At 35.3% G+C, this 24,929-nt stretch overlaps 1 protein-coding gene across 4 annotated transcripts in view; it reads left to right on the top strand.

Annotated features, from left to right (window-relative positions):
• LOC132157140 (KH domain-containing, RNA-binding, signal transduction-associated protein 2) overlaps positions 1-24,697 on the top strand; it is a 66,589-nt gene extending 41,892 nt beyond the window's left edge. Inside the window, exons 7-13 of one of the 4 annotated variants that reach the window (XR_009437524.1) lie at positions 11,646-11,728; positions 11,842-11,900; positions 15,008-15,104; positions 16,964-17,011; positions 19,909-20,037; positions 22,733-22,824; positions 23,096-24,697. Coding sequence is in view for 2 of the 4 variants with exons in the window: in XM_059566335.1 (XP_059422318.1) it covers positions 11,646-11,728; positions 11,842-11,900; positions 15,005-15,102 (240 nt within the window). In the remaining 2 variants the exon portion in view is untranslated. Of the gene's footprint in view, positions 1-11,645; positions 11,729-11,841; positions 11,901-15,004; positions 15,949-16,963; positions 17,012-19,908; positions 20,038-22,732; positions 22,825-23,095 lie in introns of those variants that run through there. The other 3 variants (XR_009437523.1, XM_059566336.1, XM_059566335.1) reach the window with 3 other exon arrangements.
• Positions 24,698-24,929: the final 232 nt, after the last annotated feature.

Below are 24,929 nucleotides of genomic sequence, written 5' to 3'. Positions count from 1 at the left end.
CATGTATATTTGTGGAAATATATATAAGTGCATATAAAAGTGTATGTACAGTTGTATCTTGTTTCTATATTTTATATATTACACATACAGTAGAGAGAGTGATCTGAATCAGAAAAATTTGATCTTGTATTACTTATTCACATTTCTTTGGTAAGAATAATTTCTAAGATTCAACATTTTTTTTAATCATATTACATTTGTGTGATTAACATAACAGCAGAAGAGTTATATTACAGTAATATCAAACAATCATGTGGAAGTTTATAAATAATGAAATACTATAGTCAAATTCAAACTTTTACTGAAGTGCCATAATGTATACTTATAGCTACACAAAACCTGTTTTGAATATTAAGTGCAGTTATAAAAAAAAATCCATTTATAATATTGGGTGGAAATGGTTTATGGGTAGTTTTTGATACATGTAGATATTAAATATGTAAATATAATATGTATTATTATTAACAAGATATAATTTGATTTTTTTTTTTTTTGCCATGGATATTTTATCCAAACCCTTAAAAATAATATGTCCTTCCACTTTTCATTAAAAAATGACAGATACTGTATAGTTTGTAATCAACAAGCAGCTTTGAACATATTATTTTGAAATGTTACAGCAGTCTAGATTTCTACTAAGCCACAGAGATATGTGTATAGGCTATATGTGTTTAGTAGAAATAGTCTGTTTTTTTATATTAATTTGCTGTCTGCTTTTATACAGATTTAAACTGTCATCCAGGTTTAAGATGTATAAAATGAAAGACACATGAATATCCACTGTTGTGTGGCAGCGTTCTGCTCTTTTTGTTGGTAAGGATTTGAATCCAGTTAATCACAGCTTTTATGTATATCAGCCGAGCCGTGCCAGACTGCCTCCTCCTCTCCCTCTCAGCACAACAGCTTTACTCAGAGATCACAAGTGCTTTCTCAGAGGGCTCTTCACTCTTCTACAAACCAGTCAGACACTCCTCTATGAGCTGACGCCCCTCTTCCTCCCACAAAATAAACAGATCTCTGAATGTGGCTAAGTAGAAAACTAGATGGCTGTAACATTGCAAAATAATATGTTCAAAGCTCCTTGATGATTTGTAATTTTCTAGCTTTTCTTATCCATTGGCTATTGTTTCTATGTTGTTTGATGTTAAAGTACTTTTCTTATCCCAGCATTAATATGCGGAGTGCTTGTACGCAAATTTTAGCCTGAGTATGCTAAAAAGTGTAAACACTGAGGCTCTGTGGTGTTATTCAAACATTGTTTTGTTTGATTATCCTGACCAGCCCAGCATAGAAACAGAGTCTCAGCCAATGGTGTTAGTTTGGGGCGGGGCTATCTGTTTGTCTTGATCAATGGCAAACAGGGGAAATGTGTTTGAGAACAATTATTATTTGGATCCCGGACGAGCCCCCAAATGTTACGTTCCCAATTAGGTTTCTTGGTGTGAAAGGGAAGTAACATTTTAAGGTAAAAGTTTGAACTGTTCTCAGTTCCAGCACTCTACACAAAGTAAAGTGCCAGTAAATTTATTTACAAAAAACAAATGATGACATATATACAGTGCAACGTTTATATGTAAATTCAAAAGATTTTTATTTGTATTATGAAGATGAACTAAAGTTTTGCAGGCTTTGAATGACATGAGGGAAAAAAACTGATGACAGATTTTTAATTTTGGGGTAAACTAACCCTTTAACCGCCTCACCGTTTTCTTTTTTCCTGCATAATATACTGTTTTAATGTGCTAACTGTTTGAAAACCCAATTAAAAAGCATACAGAATGCCTTCCAAGGTCACAACCAGCTCACTGTGGATAAATAAATGAAAAGGGTCAATTGCTGTGAAAGAAGCCCTTGAGTGTCTCGGATAGTATTGCAGTAAACCTCTTACACACACAATCACACACCACTTCACATGGCAAAAGCCAATTCAAGGTGCAGAATAGAATGTTGCGAAAAAGGCTTCACTCGCAGTATTTCAAAGCAAGGTTCTCACCACGGCTGTAATTGTTTTTTAACAATGGGCTCGCTTACATCGCTGACTTGACATTTCTGAGGTGAACTAATTATTGAAATGGAATTTTTCATGCAGAACTCCCTCGTTGAATAAAACAGATGTACGACATACATCTCAGAAAGAAGTTTAATAATTTCCTGCTGAAGAGATGCATGTGGAGCGCCTAGAGGCTCAGAATATTATTTCAGCTCTGCACATGAGAAGGCAGGCAAAAAACTGGGAAAAGTAGCACTTGTGCTTTTGCTGTGAAAATGTCAAGGAGGGATGAGCTGCATGTTATTACCGGTTAAATTGTGTTCAGTACACGCAAATATCAGCCCTTATGCTTTCTATGATCTACGGTATATTTACTGGTCTGTGATTACTGAATCAGGGAACACTGGTTACGGCTATCACAACTCCTTGTCGTGCATGAAATAACGGCTATTAAAATTCATTGCAACATGATTTGTAAATGCACAGTAGATTGCTCCGTTATAGGAATTGCTGTTTCTGAAGGTTAGAAGTAATAGCCTACTTGTCTGTCATCAGCTTAGTGAATTAGTTCTTTTATTTGGGTGATTGTAAAAGTTTATGTAACAAGTAATATGTGATCTTATATTTCTACAGTGAGATATTTGGCAATAAACAGTCCTAGTTTATCACATTTCTGCTGCCACTTTCTTAATACTGGCAAACGACTGTGCTTTCAGGCAAAGCCAGTGCTTTCTAAACTGTTATTATAGCTCTATAAATATTAATGTGGTTGTTCTTAGGTTTGTGGAAGGTGCCTCAATGATTTCCATTGAGCTGTTATCATGCATGAATAGACATATCAATTATTTCTATTTCCAGTTTGTAAGTGGTAAGATCTTTTAATCATGTTGGGAATTCAGAATTCTCTGAGAATCTTTTAATTCTGTTGGGGAAAGTCATATAACAAATTAAAACCTGACTCCTGGCCATAGACAATAAATTGCTTGGTTAATTTATTTGATATATTGTTTGCCTAAAGCAAAGACTGTGTAAATCTGTCCTGAAGAGTGTGTGATGATTTCTCTACATATGGAGCAACACATGGTAATTGACATATTTGCATGGAAATGTACTATGGAAAAACTCAGATAGCAGATGTTTTAGAAAATTAATTTATTTAATCAGATACTCATCAAATCACAAAAAAAATCAATGCAGTTAAATTTAACATACAGGTGCATCTCAATAAATTAGAATGTCATGGAAAAGTTAATTTATTTCAGTAATTCAACTCAAATTGTGAAACTTGTTTATTATATAATTTCAATGCAAATAGACTGAAGTAGTCTTTGGTTCTTTTAACTGTGATGATTTTGGCTCATATTTGACAAAACCCCTTAACAAAAAATCCTAACAAATTAGAATACTTCATAAGACCAATAAGACAATAAGACCATTTTTAGTGAATTGTTGGCCTTCTGGAAAGTATGTTCATTAACTGTACATGTACTCAATACTTGGTAGGGGCTCCTTTTACTTTAATTACTGCTTTAATTCGGCGTGGCATGGAGGTGATCAGTTTGTGGCACTGCTGAGGTGTTATGGAAGCCCAGGTTTCTTTGACAGTGGCCTTTAGCTCATCTGCCTTTTTTGGTCTCTTGTTTCTCATTTTCCCCTTGACAATACCCCATAGATTCTCCATGGGGTTCAGCTCTGGTGAGTTTGCTGGCCAGTCAAGCACGCCAACACCATGGTCATTTAACCAACTTTTGGTACTTTTGGCAGTGTGGGCAGGTGCCAAATCCTGCTGGAAAATGAAATCAGCATATTCAAAAAGCTGGTCAGCAGAAGGAAGCATGAAGTGCTCTAAAATTTCTTGGTAAGCAGGTAAAGTGACTTTTTTCAAAAAACACAAGGGACCAATATCAGCAGATGACATTGCCCTCCAAATCATCACAGACTGTGGAAACTTAACTTCAAGCAACTTGGGCTATGAGCTTCTCCACCCTTCGTTCAGACTCTAGGACCTTGGTTTCCAATGAAATAAAAAACTTGCTCTCATCTGAAGAGAGGACTTTGGAACATTGGGCAACAGTCCAGTTCTTCTTCTCCTTAGCCCAGGTAAGACACCTCTGACATTGTCTGTGGTTCAGGAGTGGCTTAACAAGAGGAATACGACAACTGTAGCCAAATTCCTTGACACGTCTGTGTGCCTAGACCCCAGCATCAGTCCATTCCTTGTGAAGTTCACTCATATTCTTGAATTGATTTTGCTTGACAGTCCTCATAAGGCTGCGGTTCTCTCGGTTGGTTGTGCTTTATCTTTTTCTTGCACACTTTTTCCTTCCGCTCAACTTTCTGTTAACATGCTTGGATACAGCACTCTGTGAACAGCCAGCTTCTTCTGGAATGAATGTTTGTGGCTTACCCTCCTTGTGAAGGGTGTCAATGATTGTCATCTGGACAACTTTCAGATCAGCAGTCTTCCCCATGATTGTGTAGCCTAGTGAACCAAACTGAGAGACCATTTTGAAGGCTCAGGAAACATTTGCAGGTGTTTTGAGTTGATTAGCTGATGGCATGTCACCGTATTCTAATTTGTTGAGATAGTGATTTGGTGGGTTTTTGTGTGAGCGGAAATCATCACAATTAAAAGAACCAAAGACTTAAACTACTTCAGTCTGTGTGCAATTAATTTATTTTTTAACTTTTACTTTTACTTCACTACATTCCAAAGCATAAAATTGTACTTTTTACTTCACTACATTCCATAAAACATATCGTTACTCCCTATAATATATCACGTGCTCCGACACGCAGAAGCGGTGTCTGATTCATCATGAACGAACTTCGAGTCTTTTCAAAGTAAACTTAAATCGGATCGTTAAATCGCACCAAACGATTCGTTTACGAATTAGAATGATCCGATTGCAGCATACTGTCTATGGATTGCAGCTGTTCTGGAGTCGACCACTCACTGATTCAAATGAACCATTTAGTGCGAGTCTACAGAAGTAAGAACCGGGAGATCTTGTGAGCGCGCGTGCGTCTGATGTTGCTAAAAGTAAGTTACTAATGTCAAAATTTTGGATTAACTATTGTAACTGAAAATCATATTTAGGTCAAAATTGTCAGTTGTTTGGGAACTAAATCCGTTGTAAAGAGTGATCTATTTAAGTCCACTGAAATGCTCGAGTGCAGACGATGCAGACACATCAATTTTAGGTTAAAAAAAAAAACAAACATTAAAATTACACAGATTAAATACAATAACTCATGCACGTTCAAATTCCCCGCTGCCGTAATGTTAACAGTTTTATTAAAATGCTACCATCCATGTCCTATGTGACGTCTGTTTTTATATTGTTTATCAACAGTAACGTTTGGATTAACTAGACGAGTAGACAGACATGAATGTTTATTCATAACCGTACTGAAAATAAGTAAATATTGTTAGCTGATGCTAACTGTTTAGCTAACAAGCTTGCTGGTGCTAAGTTGAGGTAATTTTTATAAATAATGTCCAAATATTTTTATTCAACCACCTATATATATATATATATATAGATTAACGTTACATCTGGGGAGAAAAGAAAGGATGTGATTGGAAAAATCCAATTCAGAAGTGAGGGGGACAGAAATTATATATATATATATATAGGCTATATATGTAGGCTATATAACATTTCTTTAATCTATATAGCTTACCAATCAACAGTTTTTGAACAGTAATATTTTTTATGTTTTTAAAGAAGTATCTTCTGCTCACCAAGCCTGCATTTATTTGATCCAAAGTACAGCAAAAACAGTAATATTGTGAAATATTTTTATATTTAAAATAACTTTTTTCCCTATTTGAATGTATTTTTTAAATGTAATTTATTCCTGTGATCAAAGCTGTATTCTCAGCATCATTAGTGTCACATCCTTCAGAAATCATTCTAATATGCTGATTTGCTGATTATCAATATTTAAAACATGAGTATTTTTTTTCAGTATTCTTTGATGAATATAAGGATCCAAAAACTAGCATTTATGTGAAATAAAAAGCTTTTGCAACATTGTACACTTTATCATTCAAAAGCTTACAGTCAATATAATTTTTGTTTTTTGGAAAATAAATTATAGAAATGAACACTTCTACTTAGCAAGGACTCTTTTGTGGGTTCTAGTCTCAGGCCGGCAACACCATGACTAAGGTTCTCTTGAGCAAGACACCGAACCCCCAACTGCTCCCCGGGCGCCGATGCATAAATGATGCCCACTGCTCCGGGTGTGTGTTCTCGGTGTGTGTGTGTTCACTGCTGTGTGTGTGCACTTTGGATGGGTTAAATACAGTGCACGAATTCTGAGTATGGGTCACCATACTTGGCTGTATGTCACGTCACTTCACTTTAAATTGATCAAAAGTGATGATAAAGACATAATTTTCTATTTCAGATTATTCCAGATTTCTATTTCAAAATAAATGCTGTTCTTCTGAACTTTCTATTCATCAAAGAAACCTTATTTTTTTATTATTTCTGAAGGATTGTCTGACTGGAGTATTGATGCTTAAAATTCAACTTTGAAATTTCAGCAAATTACATTTTGAAATATATCCAAATAAAAATCAGTTAATATAAATAGGTTAGTAAAAATATTTCACAATTTTTCTGTTTTGCTGTACTTTGGATCAAATAAATGCAGACTTGGTGAAGAGAAGAGACTTCTTTAAAAAATATTAACAAGCTTACTGTTCAAAAACGGTTGACTGGTAGTGGATACAATAGGCAACTTAAATTTTTCTTAAATTTCTAACTTTTAATTGGCTTAGAAATCTATAACTGCAGGACAATAACAAATAATAATTTTTTTTTGTTTATATACTACAAAATGGTTTGTCAATTAGCACTGCATTGTTCATACTTTATTTATCACCTGCTGAAGATGACTTGAAAAACCATATATTGTTGCAATCGTATGTTTAATGTCTTCGTGTTTCCAAAAGTTTCTGGCCTTTTTTTTTCTGTGTAAAAACTGTTTTCATACAGCCATAGCTGGACGCTTTTGCCCATATTAGGAATTTCCTGATATGACTTTCAGCGCGAGAGCGCCCTCTGGCTTCGAGTATGAATGAAACAAACACTGCAGGAGAGTTTAGCACTCTGTGATGTTCATCTCGCTGTATTCTGGGTCCGAATAAAATATCAAATCATGTGCAGACTATCCCGTCTCTTTGAGCTTAAATCTATATTTATTCACACCAGCTCTTGAAAACCTCTGTGCGAACACACTTGACCGAAAAAGTGTGGGGGATGAATTTCCGTGATATAAAAAGTGGTAATTATATAAAAAGTAATTATATTTTCATCATTATGAAAATATAATTATGTTTTCCTTTAAAATGTTCTTCCTAACTTCAGGCCTTATTATCATGTCATATATAGTCCTAACTGTGATGTTTTGTAAAACAACAAACTTTAAAATACTTTGTTCTTCCTGGTGAAAATCAGATGGTCATCTCTGTTTTCTCTCAGGTACATCACAGTGTAAGCTTTCACAGTTAACATCACTCTCATCAGCGTAGTCCATATCAACAACAAAAATATATCTTGACTCCATATGGTGGTTATATTGGAAAAAATCCCAGGTATTTTGAGCAGTAGGATTATTAAAAATATGTGCGAATATAAAATTTAATTAAGTAACCTATATAAAATTTCAGTACTTTTTTACTTAAGTACATAAAAAATCAAGTACTTTTGTACTTTCACTTGAGTAAAATTGAAAAAGGAGTACTTTTACTCTTACTGGAGTAATATTTGGATATATAATATGGAGTACTTGATTTGTGTACTTCGTCCACCACTGCGAGTTTCACAATTTGAGTAAAATTTTTCCACGATATTCTAATTTATTTAGATGCACCTGTATACAGTGTTGGGAAAGTTCACTTTCTACATGAACTAGTTCAAAGTTCAATTCACAAATTTTAAAATGAACTAGTTCAGTTCATAGTTCAAACTACAAAATTTTGAACTAAAGTTCACAGTTCCAAAAATGAACTAGTTCATAGTTCTTTTTTTCCATACGTTGCTGCGAGCTATTATTTTTCAAAATTATTGCCACAGCCCATATAGAATCACAGACAGCAATTTTTTTATCAGTTTTAACAATGAAGCTATGCGTCAGATTTCATCTTCATATCCAATTTTGAATCCTTATCCAACCAGGGTTTACATTAGCATTGAGGGGACAGCATTTCCCCATTGTTGCTTTAATGCTTTGTCTCCCATTCTCACCGACCTTGCCATAAACATCATAAAATTATTTTAAATGATCATATACGCCTTCTTGCTACATGCTGCTGTCGTTTGCTGTTTTTTTTTTTTTTTGATGACGCGTCACACATACGGCGGACGGCGGTGCGACACTGGTGGCTGGTATTTAATTAAAAAAATAAATAAAAAAAAGACACTGGTGGCTGGTGTTGCCAGATTGGGTGTTTTTCCGCTACATATTAAGACCCGTTTACGGTGTGTTTTAGCCGGATTTTCGCCTGGAAGGCTCTATAGAAATCTGGCACCCTATTGAACGAAGTTAACCTGAGAGAGCGTGCCGTTCACAGACACCAGAATGAACGAGCTCACAGTAACGTTCATCAGGCATTAATACAGCACGTTCAGTTTACGTTCGCCCAAAATATGAACGCGTTCAGGCACAACACTGCCTGTATATCAACATAATAGTTTTTTTACAAAGAATTTCCGATACCAGGATGACTAAATTCCACTTACACTCATGATTATGATATATTTAATATACAGTGCTACATAGATATTGTTATGTATTAACTAAACATCAGTCAATTGGTTTTAAATAGTGAATTAATGATGCAAATACAAACAGAGATGCCAATGACAATACCAAAAAACAAAAAAAACTAAACAAATCAAAACTCTAGCTTTGAGTCAGAACACTGGTCTTTCTGTCTTTATTATCCTTTTTTCAATAAACTGTGGTTTACTGAACATAACATTAATTTAATTAAACCTATTAGTCACTATTTGCCATGATATAAAATGCACTTTCCCTTAAATATAAAACTGATGTGCAATGAAATCCCATTTTGATTATGTTTAAAATAATTATGTGTCCTTTCAACATTTGCAACAATCACAACGGACAACTAAATAGATATATGGCCTGTTGGATGTCAGTATATTTCCGACTGCTCCATCCTGTCTGGCCTTAGGTCCATGTTTGCTCATACTTCAAACTGAAAATATTAGCCCTGAAAAATTGGTTTAGAAATAAGTAGTAGACAAAGACGCTTCAGTAAGCAGGGAATCACAGACAAAAAGCATTTTCAACAATTAATTTCCCTTTGCTGCTCTCCAGTGAGGAATCATATTCAGTTGCTGTCCCACACAGAGATCAGTCACTGTCAGGAGGTGTTGGTGGATGTCAATTGATAATGAAGCTGAGTACTGAAGTCCTTTGGCTTTCTGCTGTATTAATTACTCTTGCAGTGCTCTCTACCACTTGATTTATTTCCTGTTAGCTTGCTCAATAGGACCAGAGTTAATTGCTCTTTCAAATGAGTGTTGAAATGCAATGATCAAGCACCATTAACTAGAGCTTGCTCGAATTATGCGCAGTGGCTTGTAAGTGCATGTTAAAGTCAAAAAGCTCAGACACAAGGACCTCTTAAATATAACAGTTTGTTATTATACTAAGTAATATCCTGGCCACATAGTGTTTGCATAGTTGCCCAAGACCTCTGTACTAAATAGTTTCATATAGATGTTTGAATGTGTTTTCATGTGTTCCTATTGTAGAATGTCTTGCTTCTAACTCTGTGACGTATAGGAATAGACGTTAGTTAGAGTAGAGCCACATTTAATTTCTTACAGGAAAACAAGACTGTACAGTGCATTCAGTGATTTGTACTGTGCCTGATGGTCAAATATGTGATCTAATTGAATTATTTAGAGAAACAGCCACTTTAAAATGCTACGGAGAAAGTCGAACAGTAAGCCAAATAAACTAAAAAGACTAATGAAAAGAGTTATTTATTATAGCATTATTAGCATTATTATATATTGAAATATTTTCATTAAAACTACTAATGACCACCTTTACTAGAATTTATCACGTTTTATTGTAAGCTTATTTATTGTGTAAAATTTAGTCGTACTTGTTGTATAATTTATATTAGATGATCTGTTGAGAATAGCTTTTTCCCTATACATTTTTATTACATCTGTGGCATGTTCTAGCTATTGGTTCTAAAAGTGCAGGCGATTGTTTTTTTATATAACAAATGTTTTATTGATACATTTTTAGCTCAACTATTTTGTTCGTTCCTTAAATGTCATAGCAGACAAAAAGGACACATCTTCATATTCGCAAATGTTAAAATGAAAGCTACTCCTTCCGTTCTTGATGAAATTACCCTATTAAATGGGTAGGTCAGTCACTACCTCTCACTGTTCGACCAAAACGTATTTCCTTAGAGTGCAGTTGGTATTAGAGTGATTGACATGTTCTGAAACATGCCATTAATAGTAAAACATGCTGCTTCTTCTATACGCTGCTGCTTAAGATATGCATATAACTCTATCAAGAGGACATGTTAACAAACCAGTCAATTAGTGGGAGAGGACAGAACCCTGACCCTGTTAGCATGAGGAAAGACTAATAGAAGGAAACTTGTGTGTTAGATCTCCTGAACAACTTAATCCCCATAATCCGTAACTTTAATTTAGTCTAATCCTTCATCATACTCATAAAACCTGACTGTTGTGCAGAATTTTAATGTAAAGGGAATAGACTGGGTCAAAATAGCTTACCCAGGTTTTTCTGACAGATTAGGCCTAATAAAAAAGGAAAGTGCTTTCAGTTAGTCTGTCTGAACAACAAATAGAAACACCATACTTGATGTTATAAGTTTGCTTTTGTGAATTATTTGGAGTTTATCTAATAGTGAGTTGTTTTAATCAATCCAAAATTGTGTATTTAGGACGAAGATTAATTTTCATCTTATGATGTTTGTCTTTTTTTTACAGACCAAAAAATCTGATTGTTGGGGTGTATCTTACAGACACAAACAAATTTTAATAGTCATACAAATGTGCTCCATTTTGTTTATGCAAAACAGAGTGTCACATTCAGATACTTTTTTCCCAAAAGATTCACATGTGCTGCTGGATTTCCATTAGGCCAATATATAAATCCAGACATTAAATATCACAACTGCATAGTAAAATATTTGCTTCATATTCAGTATGTGCATTGTTAAAAGAATAATTTCTTTCAATATCAATGAAAGCTTAAAAAAAAAGAGTAAGAAAAGGTGTATGGATGACATAAGTCATGTAGGATCTCCTGAACATCTAATCATGACGTTTTAATCTGTTTATTGTTTCTATTGTCTGTAATACTTGATCGACCACTTGTCTTCAAACATGGCAAATGAGACAATTGTTGCTCATTGATCAATATTTTCTGTTGGACATGATTCAGCTGTGCCAGTCCTCCACTCTGGGAGTATATTTACTAGAGAAATCCTATTGCGGTGTAATTAAACATTGATTTTTCAACCCTAAACAATTAAACTGCTGCTTTGAGACAGATTCAGTCCTCTAGCATCGCCCTCTGTGATTATTCTTTTGTGTGTCTGTGATTTCAGGGATATGATGATGGGTACGATGGGGAATATGATGACCAGAGTTATGAGGGCTATGATGACAACTACAGCAACCAGTCGAAAAGGTGCACATTTATTTTTTAAAAGACATTTTGTCACAACATGAGCTAATTAATGCTTAACTTTGACTCTAAGGATCTGTCAAAATGTCTCATAATAATTATTTTCCCTCCTACAGTGTCTCAGAATATTATGAATATGGACACGGTAATAATGATGAAGCTTACAACAATTATGGTAAGCATCTGATCTACAGTTCTTCTTAAACAACATAACTTTTCATAACTTTTCTTTTAGCTTACTAGGAAACTATTAGGATTTTAGGTTGTCTGTTTTGAATGGTGCACCACAAAGAGAAACATCCTCTTGCATAGCAGTAGTTTGCATAGCAGGCGGGCTGAAACTCAGTCATGGCACATTGCCCACACCAGTGAGAAACCTTTTTGCCTCATTCATTTTCCATATTGCTGTTAAATGTTTCAGAGCTAAAGGTAAGGAAAAACACCTAGCGGCATTTGCCAGTTGTTAAATCACAGAGGCCCAGGGCACAGCAGCTGCCATCTTACCTTACTAGTCTGCTTCAGGGCTGGGTTTTAAGATGCACTTGAAATCGTGGACTTGAGCCAGTAGAGAGCTGGAGGCATTGCTGAGGCCCACCAACAGAGTTAGAATGGCCTTTCAGCCATTACACTGGCTTTTGAATATGTGTCCTCTGTGGATTACATTTGATGCAGTATTCCCTCTGTTCTTGGTGTGGATTGTTGTTTTCCTCTGATGCCAGTTTCCCATTGTATACGTGCCTGCTCATTCATTTTGCATTGCTGCAAATTGTGCAGTGGAGTGTCAAAGTGTTGACATGAATGATTTGACGTTTTGCCACTTCTTGGCTTATAACCGAAATTATAGTGTCAGGAAAGGTTTTACCCACTCCACCTCAGAGTAAAAACAAAACAGTAATTGAGACTCTGTATCTCATAATAGCGATTTTCTAACTTCCTGTTGCATACAGTGTCTTTAAAGGTGCAATAGGTGATTGTTTTCAGAAACATTTTTTGTTATAACATTGTTTTTGTTATACTGGTTAAAAGTCTATTCACATCCCGATAGCAATCATTAAGTTTACATTTATTTATCTGTATTTAAATATTCTGTGGAAGGCGTAGGACCAAGAAATGTACGTCCAATCCGCACAGTCCGAGCGTTTTAAATAGCTTTCCTACCTGCCTGTCAATGTACTGTATGTATCTGCATACCTCTGCACACCCTGCTCGCGCAGACAGAATACATCATTAGCGCATTCACGCACGCTTGTGCAGACAGAGCGAGAATGGCAGACAAACATCAACAACCCGGACTTCCTTCCTGGTATTGTAGTACTTTAAAAGTTTTCTCGCTGGGACACATGAGCATTAATTCCCGAGCTACGTGAATGAACTGTGTTCCAATCGATATGATCCCTACAACATGTTCATTGCTCCCTACTCCCTGAGCAGGGGTTTACTTCACTTCGGAACATGGACTTGAATTGGGAACCTATTGGCTGAAGTAGCCTATTGTTGTATGTTGTGTCTGGTATTCTGGTCTGTGAACATAAATGCATTCAGGGGGCGTGGCTTTGGATGGCGATTGCAGGGAGGGTGGGATGTTCGCTTTCAGTGCTATCAGGCTAATGTTAGCATTTTCCAAGATCTCCTATTGCACCTTTAAATTTCACAGTTGCAGCTTTGTTTCTCACAGCTCTTTGGTTAAAAGATGATTATTAATTTAACTACACTTGTTACTTCACTACACTTTCAGATAAGAACAAAATTCAAACTGAAGTGAGCTGGATAATGACACTTTTTGCAACAAAACTTTGCCACACTGACCCTTTTATTAAACTGAATTGAAACAATTTTAAACTTGTAGAGAACCTAATGGAGCATTGTAAATAGAGCTGAATAATGTCATTATTAGGTTCATAATTGATCAACATGATAAAGTCAATTCACATTTATTTATATAGTGCTTTATGCAACTGTTTCAAAGCAGCAAGAAAATAAATAATAAATGTTTCGTAATTGCAACTTTCTTTGCAATGTTTTTATTGTAATGTACAGTATTTATCTCACATTGTGACACAATTTCTAACAGTGTGACTTTATTTTTCAAAATTTGACTTTATGCCTCACAATTGTGTGAAACAACAACAATCTGCAACAATCTTGCAATGTAACTGTATGACAGTTTTGACTTTATTTCTTGCAATGTGAGTTTATATCTTACAGTTGTGACTATTTTGCAGTGTGACTTCATACAATTGACTATTTTTCGTAATTGTGACTGTCTCACAATTTCGACTTTATTTCTCACAATAGTGAAATTTTGTCGCAATGTGACAACACAATTGTGACTTAATTTGTTGTAACATATTATGTCACTGTATCTCACAATTTTATGACTTAATACAGTATTTGACTATATCTTGCGATTGCAAATCAATCTTTATTTTTTTACTATTTGACAATTTGATGTCACAATTGTGAATTTATTTCTAGTAATTGTGACTGTATACCACGTTTTTTTTCTTTTCTTATTTTTATCTCACATACCTGTTGTATTTTTACTCAGAGGTGGAAACAGACTTCTATAAGATTGCAATGAGCAGAGATTTTCACATTGAGGAGGAACTTAGGGAAAAAACTCTTAAAAATAATGTGAGTGTGTACTGTTTGTGCGGTAGTGATCATTACACAGAATACCAGAATAAAAGGGATTTTGTCACGATGTATAATGGTTTTTCCTCCTTTCTCTGTGAAATGGTAGTTAGCAACAATGAAGGTTAAGGTTCTTTGCCCTGAAGGCGCGCTGATTGTTTCCTCAATGGCCCAACGATCACACTCAGAGAACCTAATGGAGCATCGGCTCCCAACACATACTGTATTTAAATGACAGCAGGGTCATACTGTGAGCTCAGCCATGAGTTCATGCCTCATCTGCTCTGCCTTTGGTAACTGATAATTAGGGCAATGTGACATTGTATATTTCTCAAATCTACGATAATGTACTGAGCCGAACATGCCCTAGATGGGATGCGGGAATGGAGCTCTAAATGGATTTATTGAAATGCATGTGTAAGATGATCAGCTGGTGCTCAGTGTATAATTTTGTAATGTTTAGAACAAAAAAGCATTAAAAATCATCATAGCATTGTATTTCACCCATTTAAAGAGGCTCCTCTCCTTTGTAACATCTACATTCACTATTGTTAAATTCCATTTTTCTTTGAGATAAATGAAGTCTGTTGCAACTGTTTTAAGCAGTTCTGCATTTTTTCCCCTTTTTAATCGTTCCACTTTTAGCAGAAGAGGACTGGATATCATCGCGGCCCAACCTCAAAGCTCCAGCATCAAGACTTACTCGAGGGGGCTATAGAGATCACCCCTATGGTAGATATTAAAGGTGCTCCAGATCATGTGACCTCCATACAACGTCAACCTTATTTACTAAATAATAAAAAATGGGATTTTTAAGTGATAGGTCAGTCATGTTTTTAAATTCACACTAACCTTGGGGGGAGGTGTGTGTAGGGGGGGGGGCGGTAAAATGGTACCCTTTTCTTATCTGTAACTGTTGACTTCTTTGTATGATACCTTATGAGCATTAATTCTGGCCAGGATTTGGCAGTGTACTTTTGTCATTGAATGCTCCTTTCTTTAGTTTTCCATTGTTTGTCCCCCAAATGTAAAGCATGGAATTAGCCACACATTATGCTTCCCTGACTTCGGGAACCTTTGCATTAAGGCAAAAATGTATGAGGAGAGACTCATTTTGTACACAGCATCTTTCATAATACTTCTTGATTTGATGATGGTAAATACTGAGTTTGTACATTTAATTTTGATATCAGTATTGGGTTTGAAAGCAATTGGCTATGTATGTAGCCACATCCAAGTGCTTTGCTTTGTGTGTAGCTTGTATTTGTACATAAAAATGTAATAAAAAGGATGTAAAGCGCCTTGTGCAAGCTTCTCTAAATAGGTGATCATAATTGTTAAAGTTGTGTTGCTATAATCTGTTAATAAAGATGAGATCCTTTTTGTAAAAATAGATACATAGGTACGTACTTGTCTTTAGTACTAAATGCCTGTATGACCTGAGGAAATGGATAATGTTTTTTTTTTTATAGATATCTATTTAACAAAGAAAAGCCACAAAAAGGAACCGTAAAGACGTTGTCAAGTCATTTTGTGTAATAATAGATAAGCTTCACTAATAGAATTAAACTTTGTTAAATAATTTTTAACATTAGCTCTAAATTGTTCATTGACTCATGATTAGTCATTTAAATGTTTAACATGTTAATGGAAATCAACTGTTTAGACCAATAAATTGAATCTTTTTTAACACACTCTTTAAGCTTCAGCTTATTAAACAATAAGTCGGACTGACTTGTCTGCGCTAACGTGACTCTGAGAATGATATGGAGATTCAGGAGGTAAGAACGTCCCCATATTCCAATAAGATGTTCTAAGTGCCTTCAGCCTTTGGTGTTAACCACTGTAGCCAAAGTTTCATCACTCGCAGAAGTGAATGGGATCCAGTTAAAATGCTTTATCTGTGCTACCTACAGTACATTTTCCTCTTTTGCTATTTATGTTAATGAACATCAGAAGGCTGAATCTGTGTTGTAATACCAATGCTTTTAAATATCAGCACTATTGAAGGCCCCATAGAGACCTGAACTCTTTTTTGTGACTATTAGAACTGAATGCTGACGCGTATTAAGACTTCGAAAGGATGACTAAACGTTAATCAGGTAACCCTAATAATAACTCTAATGTTGCGAATGCCAGTCATAAATTAAGTTATTTATACTTCAAAAAGTAAACCTGCCCTCACTAACCCCAAATAAATGCCTCGGCCCTCTAAATCCGCTAATAAAGTTAACTAGTGTCATCGAAAAAGACTTACTAACACATAAGAAAAAAAAAACAATCAACAATCCATCTTTTAAAAGAAGCTTAAACTGATCTTTAATACCTGACCAGCTAAACTAAGCTTTTTAACCAGACACGCTGAAAAGATGGTTGCTCTCAAATCACATTCTGCTCTGACAGCTTTTGTCCAGCCCCACAAATTGGTTTACTTTTTTGATAGTAACATATGCTTTGTCAAACTGTTTTCAATCCATCTGTTATTTGTGCATGCGAGTGTAGGTTTGTTTTGACTTGTAGTCTCACTCATTGTCTCTTCTTACTTCATTTTGTGTATTCTCATCTCGAAATCTATATCCTAAATTTGATTTATCCCTCCAACAGGTACCAGTCTCTCTGTGAGCTGAGATGCAGTGGATTGAGTCAGACTGGGTAAGTTGCAAAAGTGTCTCTGAATATGATAACAAATGCATTCCAGTGTAGTTTAGGTGTATATTTACCAGGGTTTATTATGTCTTCCATACATCATCCATTAATTTTCACCCATGTAGATTGGGAACACTCTCATTCAGCATAAATATGTCATGCTAAATCAGAAAAACCCAGTATATATCTATATGTACCACAGAGGTGTCTTATAGCGAGGCAGCACAATAAAGCAAACAATTGAGGAGCATTTTCTAATGTTTTCTTGTGACAGTACAATTAATAAACCATTTAACAAGCATAGCTTGAAGACAGAAACCCCTTCAGTATGATATAGACTTATGACATTACGCACAGATTAATTGCACCACTAAAATATTAAGGAGTTATTGTATGGCCTCGAGTGAAATGTGGCCTTCAGGAACAAAGCTTTGAACATTTGGGTAATTAACATTTTTTTTTGTATTAAAAATGCTGCAGGAGATCGCCGCATGTGAACAGCAACAAGAGACAAAAACACAATATTCTCTGTTAGGTATATCTTTTCCTTTGTTAAGGCAATTATGCGCATCAGAAACAAGGAAAACATTTGTTAAATCAATTAACGCAAACCTTTCAATATCGATTTAAGCATTTTTAATGCTCGGGTCTTCCAAAAAACATATATTAGTCATTCTATTAATTTTGATCATCGTCACTTTATTTTGGTTCTCTTGATGGATGGAAGTCTTTTGTAGAGGTCAGCCATGTTTTATAGTCTAATTAAGGACAAGACAGGGGCATGCTCAAACAGATGCATTTCTTCACACAGAAAACCATTTGTAAGCCAACAATGGATGATTAAATCACTGATGCTTATCGGATGGCTTATTTGAGAATGGAACGGTAATAGGAACGGAAACAATGGCGGAGATGTTTTAGTCGCATTAACACTGCTGTGATTTTTGATCGTTAATGGTCTGCATGAAATAAATCTTCAACTGTTATATTACATTTGTGTAAAATAGTATGCAATTAAATGTAATGAAAAAGGTATTATTCATGATTTAAATCATTTTTATGGTATTGTGATTTGTGTGATGATGAATGGCTTTAGGCTTGCTAATTAAAATGGGCATTGTCTTCTAATCAGTGGCACACAGGTGGGGATTTTGGTATTTCACAGTAGTGCCTTCGGCATGAACATGTCAGCAGAGGATTCTGAAGCTTGAATGTATATCTCATTTGTCTTTATACAGTCTTCCATGGTGAAAGAGAGTGCATGAGGTCTGATATTTTGAATGCAAACGTGAAGGTGGTTAATATGAAAAAAATATAATTTTATGACTGATCTCACATGTGCTGTGAATTAATGAGACTCATTAGTAACAAGCAACTGGACTTTTTAGGCTGTTAAATCTGGTCTTGTGTGATTCACAATGAATTTTCTTTTTGTTAATTTTTTCTGCGGTGAGGAAGAATACATTTATGACAGTAACAGCTTAATGCATGATGCTTTCTGTTGGGTATCTGTAATTCACACACAAGACATTCAATTTGCTGTCAAATACTTATGGAGTTTCCATCACGGTTGAAAATCACTGTTGTTTTCTATGACAGAGTTGGTCATCACATAGAGAGCAAGAGACATAAATACATATATATAAAATTGGCCCAAATTGAAATTTTTATGATATAAAAAATGTAGGATACTTTCACAACAAAACAAAGGCACAATAACAAAAAAAAATTTTTGGAAGATAAAATACATTCCTCAGCTACTGACAATTTTGCTTTTATATATATTAAGATTAGTTGCATTTTATTAATATCTACAGAGTAATATCAGCACATCAGAACTAAATAAAAGGAATATAAGCATTAACTATCTAAATTTTAAATTAGATATTAAATTTAACCAGCTCTAAACAAGAATGAATGTTAAAATGATTTTGTTAGACAGCATGGTGCTTGAACACATTATATGCTGGTCCTGTAATTCATTTCCTTTGGGTTTAACAGCAGGAGAGCTGACAAACAAATGTTAAGGACATAAAGCTCTTAACTGTACAAAAAGAGAAATCTACAAGCTCCAATTTCTTAGCCGCATTCAGACTTTCAAAATGTGGGTTGATGAGTCGGTTGGTCTTTTCATCTTTTAAACTGTGGTCTTATTTTATTTTATACTCCTGTGATATTGATATACAACAATGTAGTGCCTCAGTTAAAGCCATTGTATGGGAATTAACAGACTTTTATAATTCGGATTTAAAAGAGTGTGTGAGCCTCCACCCTATAGCCTCTTCAGAGGATCTTTCAGGATATGAACATGGATAATGGAAAGAGCCCAGTTAATCCAGCCTCCATTACTTTTCCATAATCAATAATCAGTGCAGACGACATAGAGGTTTGAAAATAAATCCACTAAATTCTTTTAAATGCTTTTAGCTTTTATTTAAGCCTGAGAATGTAATGTGAGATGTAATCATTACCACGTTAAGCCATCGGACAGTCAGCGTGAAGGAGAGTGAAAGAAGATACAGATTTTTCTTCAGTAGATCATGAATCATAAGCGGTGCATAAAAATCTTTAACAAACAAAACAGCCAAAACAAATGCATGATGTGGTTTGAGGCAAAGAGACGTGTCAGGCTATTAATTCTTCAACTAATAACAGCATGTCCGACTGTGGTCATATTCATGTTATTTCATCTATCTTCAGGCAAGATTTTAGACACACATATTATCACTGAGGAGGGTATGACTATATCATCAGCACTATATCATTCTCTGACACTAAGTCCTCCCACATATCCAGCTCTATCTTTGCCTTTTATGCTGCCAAGAGTAGGATATCCCTTCCCAGCCTCTCCTTAAATATTCCGTTTGTTTAACCTGAGTAACATCTCTTCCCTACCGTTGCAGGCCTTCTGCTGTCGATATGTGGAGCATACTGATAAAAACCAATCAGTGAGAAGTGAGGGGGCTCCGTCTCATTTGGCTGAGGAAGAGTCTGTGCTTATAAACAGTCTGTGCACAGACGCTGTATGCCAGGTGAGTAGTGTGTTTGAAAACATTGAAAGCGTAACCGCAGCACTTCAACATCCAATTACAGAAGCCACACTTCCTTGAGAGGATAGTTGCAATTTCTTGTTACATATAGAGTACCGTGTATACCTGGCTCTTACAAGTGTACAGAAAGCGTAGTGAAAATATATTATTATACATACCGTATATTACTGGATAATAACTATTGTGATGACTATAAGAATAAAGTTTTAATAATTGTTGTAATTTTGTGATCACAGCTATAACAATAATGACACAGAGGAACAATATTGGTGAAATATCTTTCACAACTATTCTTTTTGCATCTGATGAATAATGAAAAACGTTGACAGCCAATCAGAATCCACCTGACCTTAAAGAGCTCAAGCATTTAAAGAGGCAGACAACATAACAGCAGCGCACTTAAAATTATTATTGTGCATTGATGTGGATGCTAATATTCTTATCATTACAGTTATGGTTCTTGGTGTTCACACTAAGAACAATAACTATATAGATAACTATAGTATCCACAGTAACTTCTGTTGTTCTGTATGCGTGCCATAGTGTCTGCCCCTTTAAATGCTCCATCTTTTTAATATTGCGTGGATTCTGATTGGCTGTCAATGGTTTTATTGTTCATCAGCTGAAGATTAAAAAAAAAAGATTACAAATTACATAATTCCTCCATGTTGTTATCATTCTAGACTAGGTCTCATAGATAATTAAATGCTATAGTTATCCCTAAAGTTATTGTCCTTGGTATGAACGAACCTTTAGTTCTTTTCCTCAAATTTGATTGGCTGAGCAGTATTCCATAAGAGTCAATAAACAGGCTTAAATTTCTAGGACTTTTACCCTTAGTAGCACTCTGCTTTTGTCCATGTTGTGTGTTTCAGATGGACAGATTGCTGTTCTGTGCAGTAATATTACAGATTGTGCAACAATGTTTTCAACAGTTTTCATAGATACACCAGTAAGGGTGAATAATTCCTTCAAATGATTTGTTTAAAATCACTGATTCATTCATGAGTGCATCAAGTCATTCACTTAACTGATTTGTTCAAAACCACAGAAATGAAACTGTTTCAATTGTAACTATTTTAGTTATATTATCAGTCACAAAGTAACTGACAATATTGTGTGCAAATGTGAGTTACTCAATATTAACATCTTATATATTGAACTGTTGAAAAATATTACACTTGCATTCATTCTTTTGGTCTGAATATCAGCACAACCCACAGCCATATCGCAGCTGTGCTTCAAAACCACGGCACTTTTGATCGTGCGATAATCAAATATTCAATTCAGCATGCGAGACACAATATAATTATACTTTAGTTTTTAATGAATCTCAATTAGCAGTAGTCCCACTCTTCTCATTATAAAGAACTTTTCTCTTCATTTAATAAGCACTCCATACACTTTAAGAAGACATGCATTTGTGACTTATCCTGTCTCTTCTAGTGAAAATCACACTCCTGTGGTCCCACCTGAACACATCACCTGGAAAATGCAGCCATGTTTGCATATCATCTGTTTATTTTTGGTGTTCGACTGATTAGTATTATGGGGTTATAATGGATTCCACAATTATTGGTGCTGTTTTGGCAGACACATTGCAATAAGCCATTCTCATGCTGAGCTTATAACTGTGTGAGCCAGGGCACACATTCCCAGAGTGCCTAGCGTCTGTTTGTGAATGCAGAGTGCAGCGAGCCTTGCTGTTTTCACCTGTTTTCATGTAATCAGTTTACCACTCACCCATCTCTTCATCTGTTTAATTCTTCGCAAATTACAGCTGTTTTAGGAAGTTAATTGTTCTGCTGTGATTCAAGGACATTTGAAAACAAGACAATAAGTGATTCATTTTAAACTTTGAGTGAAATCTTTGTGGAAAATGACTCCTAAACAAGGAGGTCATGGAGAAATCTTTCCATTGGCATTGCCATTCATGTGCTCTGCGAAGTACATGGGATAAACTGTCTACTGTATGTTGCTTCCAACTTTATGTCAGAATATAAAACTAATTTTAAATTGGCTTTCAATGGAGAAAGAATTTTTAATTTTCCTCATAATACCCTCCTTACATGATAACCAACCAAACCTTGACAAACCTTGATAAAATGCTCCACTGCTCATAATGCATAGTACTAATTGTAGTAATAGTTTGTATTTATAATTGCATATACAGTATGATTCACTCTAACAAATTTGATTTATACTCATGCTAGCTTTTTTTTTTGCTATGCACCAAAAGCGGTGAAGATTATGTTATGATTGAAGAGTCAATTAATGCAGTCAGACTGAAAAATTCAGAGGTTTGACAGTGATACAATGACACCATCTGCTTGCAGGAGTGCACTTGCGCTCTCTTATTCTCTGCCATTATGGTAACACTACACACTTGGCAAGTCGACTGAGGGATTTGTTCTGGAAACCAAAGATAATTGGAGGGCTGCAGACAACAGCATCCAACTGACAGATGCTTGTCAATGTAACTGCGTCTTGAGGTCACTGCCAACGTTGTTTGAGATGCGTTTCAGCCTACAGTTTATGAGCTGTCTTACTTGTGTATGATAATGTTCTTGTATTGGCAGATGTTGGTGGAAAAGCATAAAATTGCACCAGAATTAATGGCGTGAAGAATCCACACACACACAAAAAATTCTCAGTTTTTTTTTTCTTTCCCCACCAGTGTTGAACTGTTCATTTCCATGGATCTGAATAGAGCTGATCTTGACTGAACATCACTGCAGGGCACAGATGACCACTGCGTATCAATCTTGTGTAAGTCACTGTAAAGTCACACTTGGTTTGTGACAGATGGGAAAGGACTGCATGAGAGAGCTTTTAGATACTGCAGTATAATGAAATAAAAAACACAGGTTGATCACATCAGAAATAAAAAATGAATAACTGGTGCTTACCGGCTGGTATGTATTGATGTAGAATATAGAGTCCTGTAATATAATCCTATTTTTCTTAGTCGAAAATATACATTTTTGAGAATTTGTCTTTGGAGTGCATGTTAAGATGCATGTTTTTATTGTCTTTTCAGCTTAATGAAATCTGAACACTGTCTTATGAAATGGACTTCACTCTGGATTGGCTCACTCAGACCACGTAGAAGGTCCAAGAAGATACCTTCAAGTTGTACCACGTCCAGTTAGAATACTTTAAAGATCCATAAATTCAATATGGCATTATGGTGTTAAGATCAATATAGCAACATAAGGCATGCCACAAATTGTGGTATAATTTGAGGCTATGCTGATCCTTACATTGTTTTTAGGTTTAAATCCTTTCTCATGCACAGTGCTATGCTGTAAGGTCTTGCATTTTTTTGGTCATATATCCTCTTTTCACTTAATCTTTTTTATCCCACAGGACAAAAAAAGGACATAATTGGATTAAATGGTTGTTGAAGATGAAGTATATTTTGTCTAAGTACGTCATCTACGCTGTCACCTCAATGAAAGCTAAATGAGAAGGTTTAACTTGGTGCATTAAATCTTGATATACAACCACGTATAGCTAAATACTTATATCTTCATGCAACACAAACAGTTTTCTTGTATTTTTGGGTTTATAGAAGCAGCTTGTTTTTGTGCTTTCTGCCACAGTGTCACCTGTGAGCTTATGACTCAGTTTGCTGTTTGAACCTGTGCTGTCAAAGCCTGAGGCGTCAAAAATTATTTACCATGTAGACAATACATACAGTAAGTGAATTTCACACAAAGGTTTATCTTCATTGAAACGTTGTATGTAATCAAAATCCAGTGCTTAAATCTACACATATTCTCATTAATGCTTTGAGTTATCCTCAGCTGAATGTGTTTTGAGCTTTTTCTCCTTGCAGTGGGAATTTCTAAACATCCAATCATGGTTTTTTTTAAGTGGCATTTTAACACCGTCTAAGTGCCCTTGAGGTTATCAACACAGCTCAGACCGAATTTTAAAATTCAATTTCCTTATGACTGTACAAATGAAACAGCATCTTTCTGGAGAATGTGAAAAGCTTGAAAGACTAAACGCATATACCTCAAAGCAATCAATAGTTTGTACAAAATGGTTTGTCAAATTGGAGTTTGCACTCATCTCGACTAAAACAGTAAAGAACATTTAAGCACATTTTTTTCTAGTCATAAGTCTTTTATATCTGACCCCAGTATGAATCCAGTTTACTGCCAATTTCACTCAGCAGTTGTCAGCGAATCTAGCAGTTCTCTCTGTTATTATCTATGTGGTACAGGGAATAAAGGAAATGCTTTTATTTTTTTTATTTTTCTTACCAGGTTCTGAGACTCAGTAGTGAGAAATGTGAACTCAGCCACAATCAAATTAAAGTACTCTTCATCGTAATGCTCCAGTAAAATGACACGTCCCATAAAAAAGTGAATTCTCTCATGTATTGTAATACATAGAAGTACCAGTGATAAAATCATGACCAGCAACACGGTTTTATACTTCACAGTACATAATAAAGCTTTGAATCACACCTCTGCATGAAGTCTTATGTAGTGTTTATTTCAGTTCTAGACGTGTGCTGCGATCTTCAGACTTGAGTAACAGTTCCCATCATGCAGTGTTCTGTTTCAGCTCTGATCAAACACACCTGAACCCCATCAGGGTCTACAGGTTTTACATGAAAATCACTGGCAGGTGCGCTGGTACAATAGACAAGGCCCTGCTTTATTATTTTTAGTACTTCATCTTTGGATACAAGTCTGATCCAGAAGTTAAAGACAATGACAGTAGTTTAATATATATTCCTCATCCAAAGTTTAATATTGTAAAACGTATGCTGGTTTGTCCTGTATGTGTTCTTCATGTGACGGCTGTCATATATTGTTATATTTATACAGAGTGTTTTCAATACTTACAAGTGGAGT

The sequence above is a fragment of the Carassius carassius genome, chromosome 14 (assembly GCF_963082965.1).
Source record: "Carassius carassius chromosome 14, fCarCar2.1, whole genome shotgun sequence".
Lineage (NCBI taxonomy): Eukaryota > Metazoa > Chordata > Actinopteri > Cypriniformes > Cyprinidae > Carassius > Carassius carassius.
This window is presented reverse-complemented; position numbering and strand designations above follow the sequence as displayed.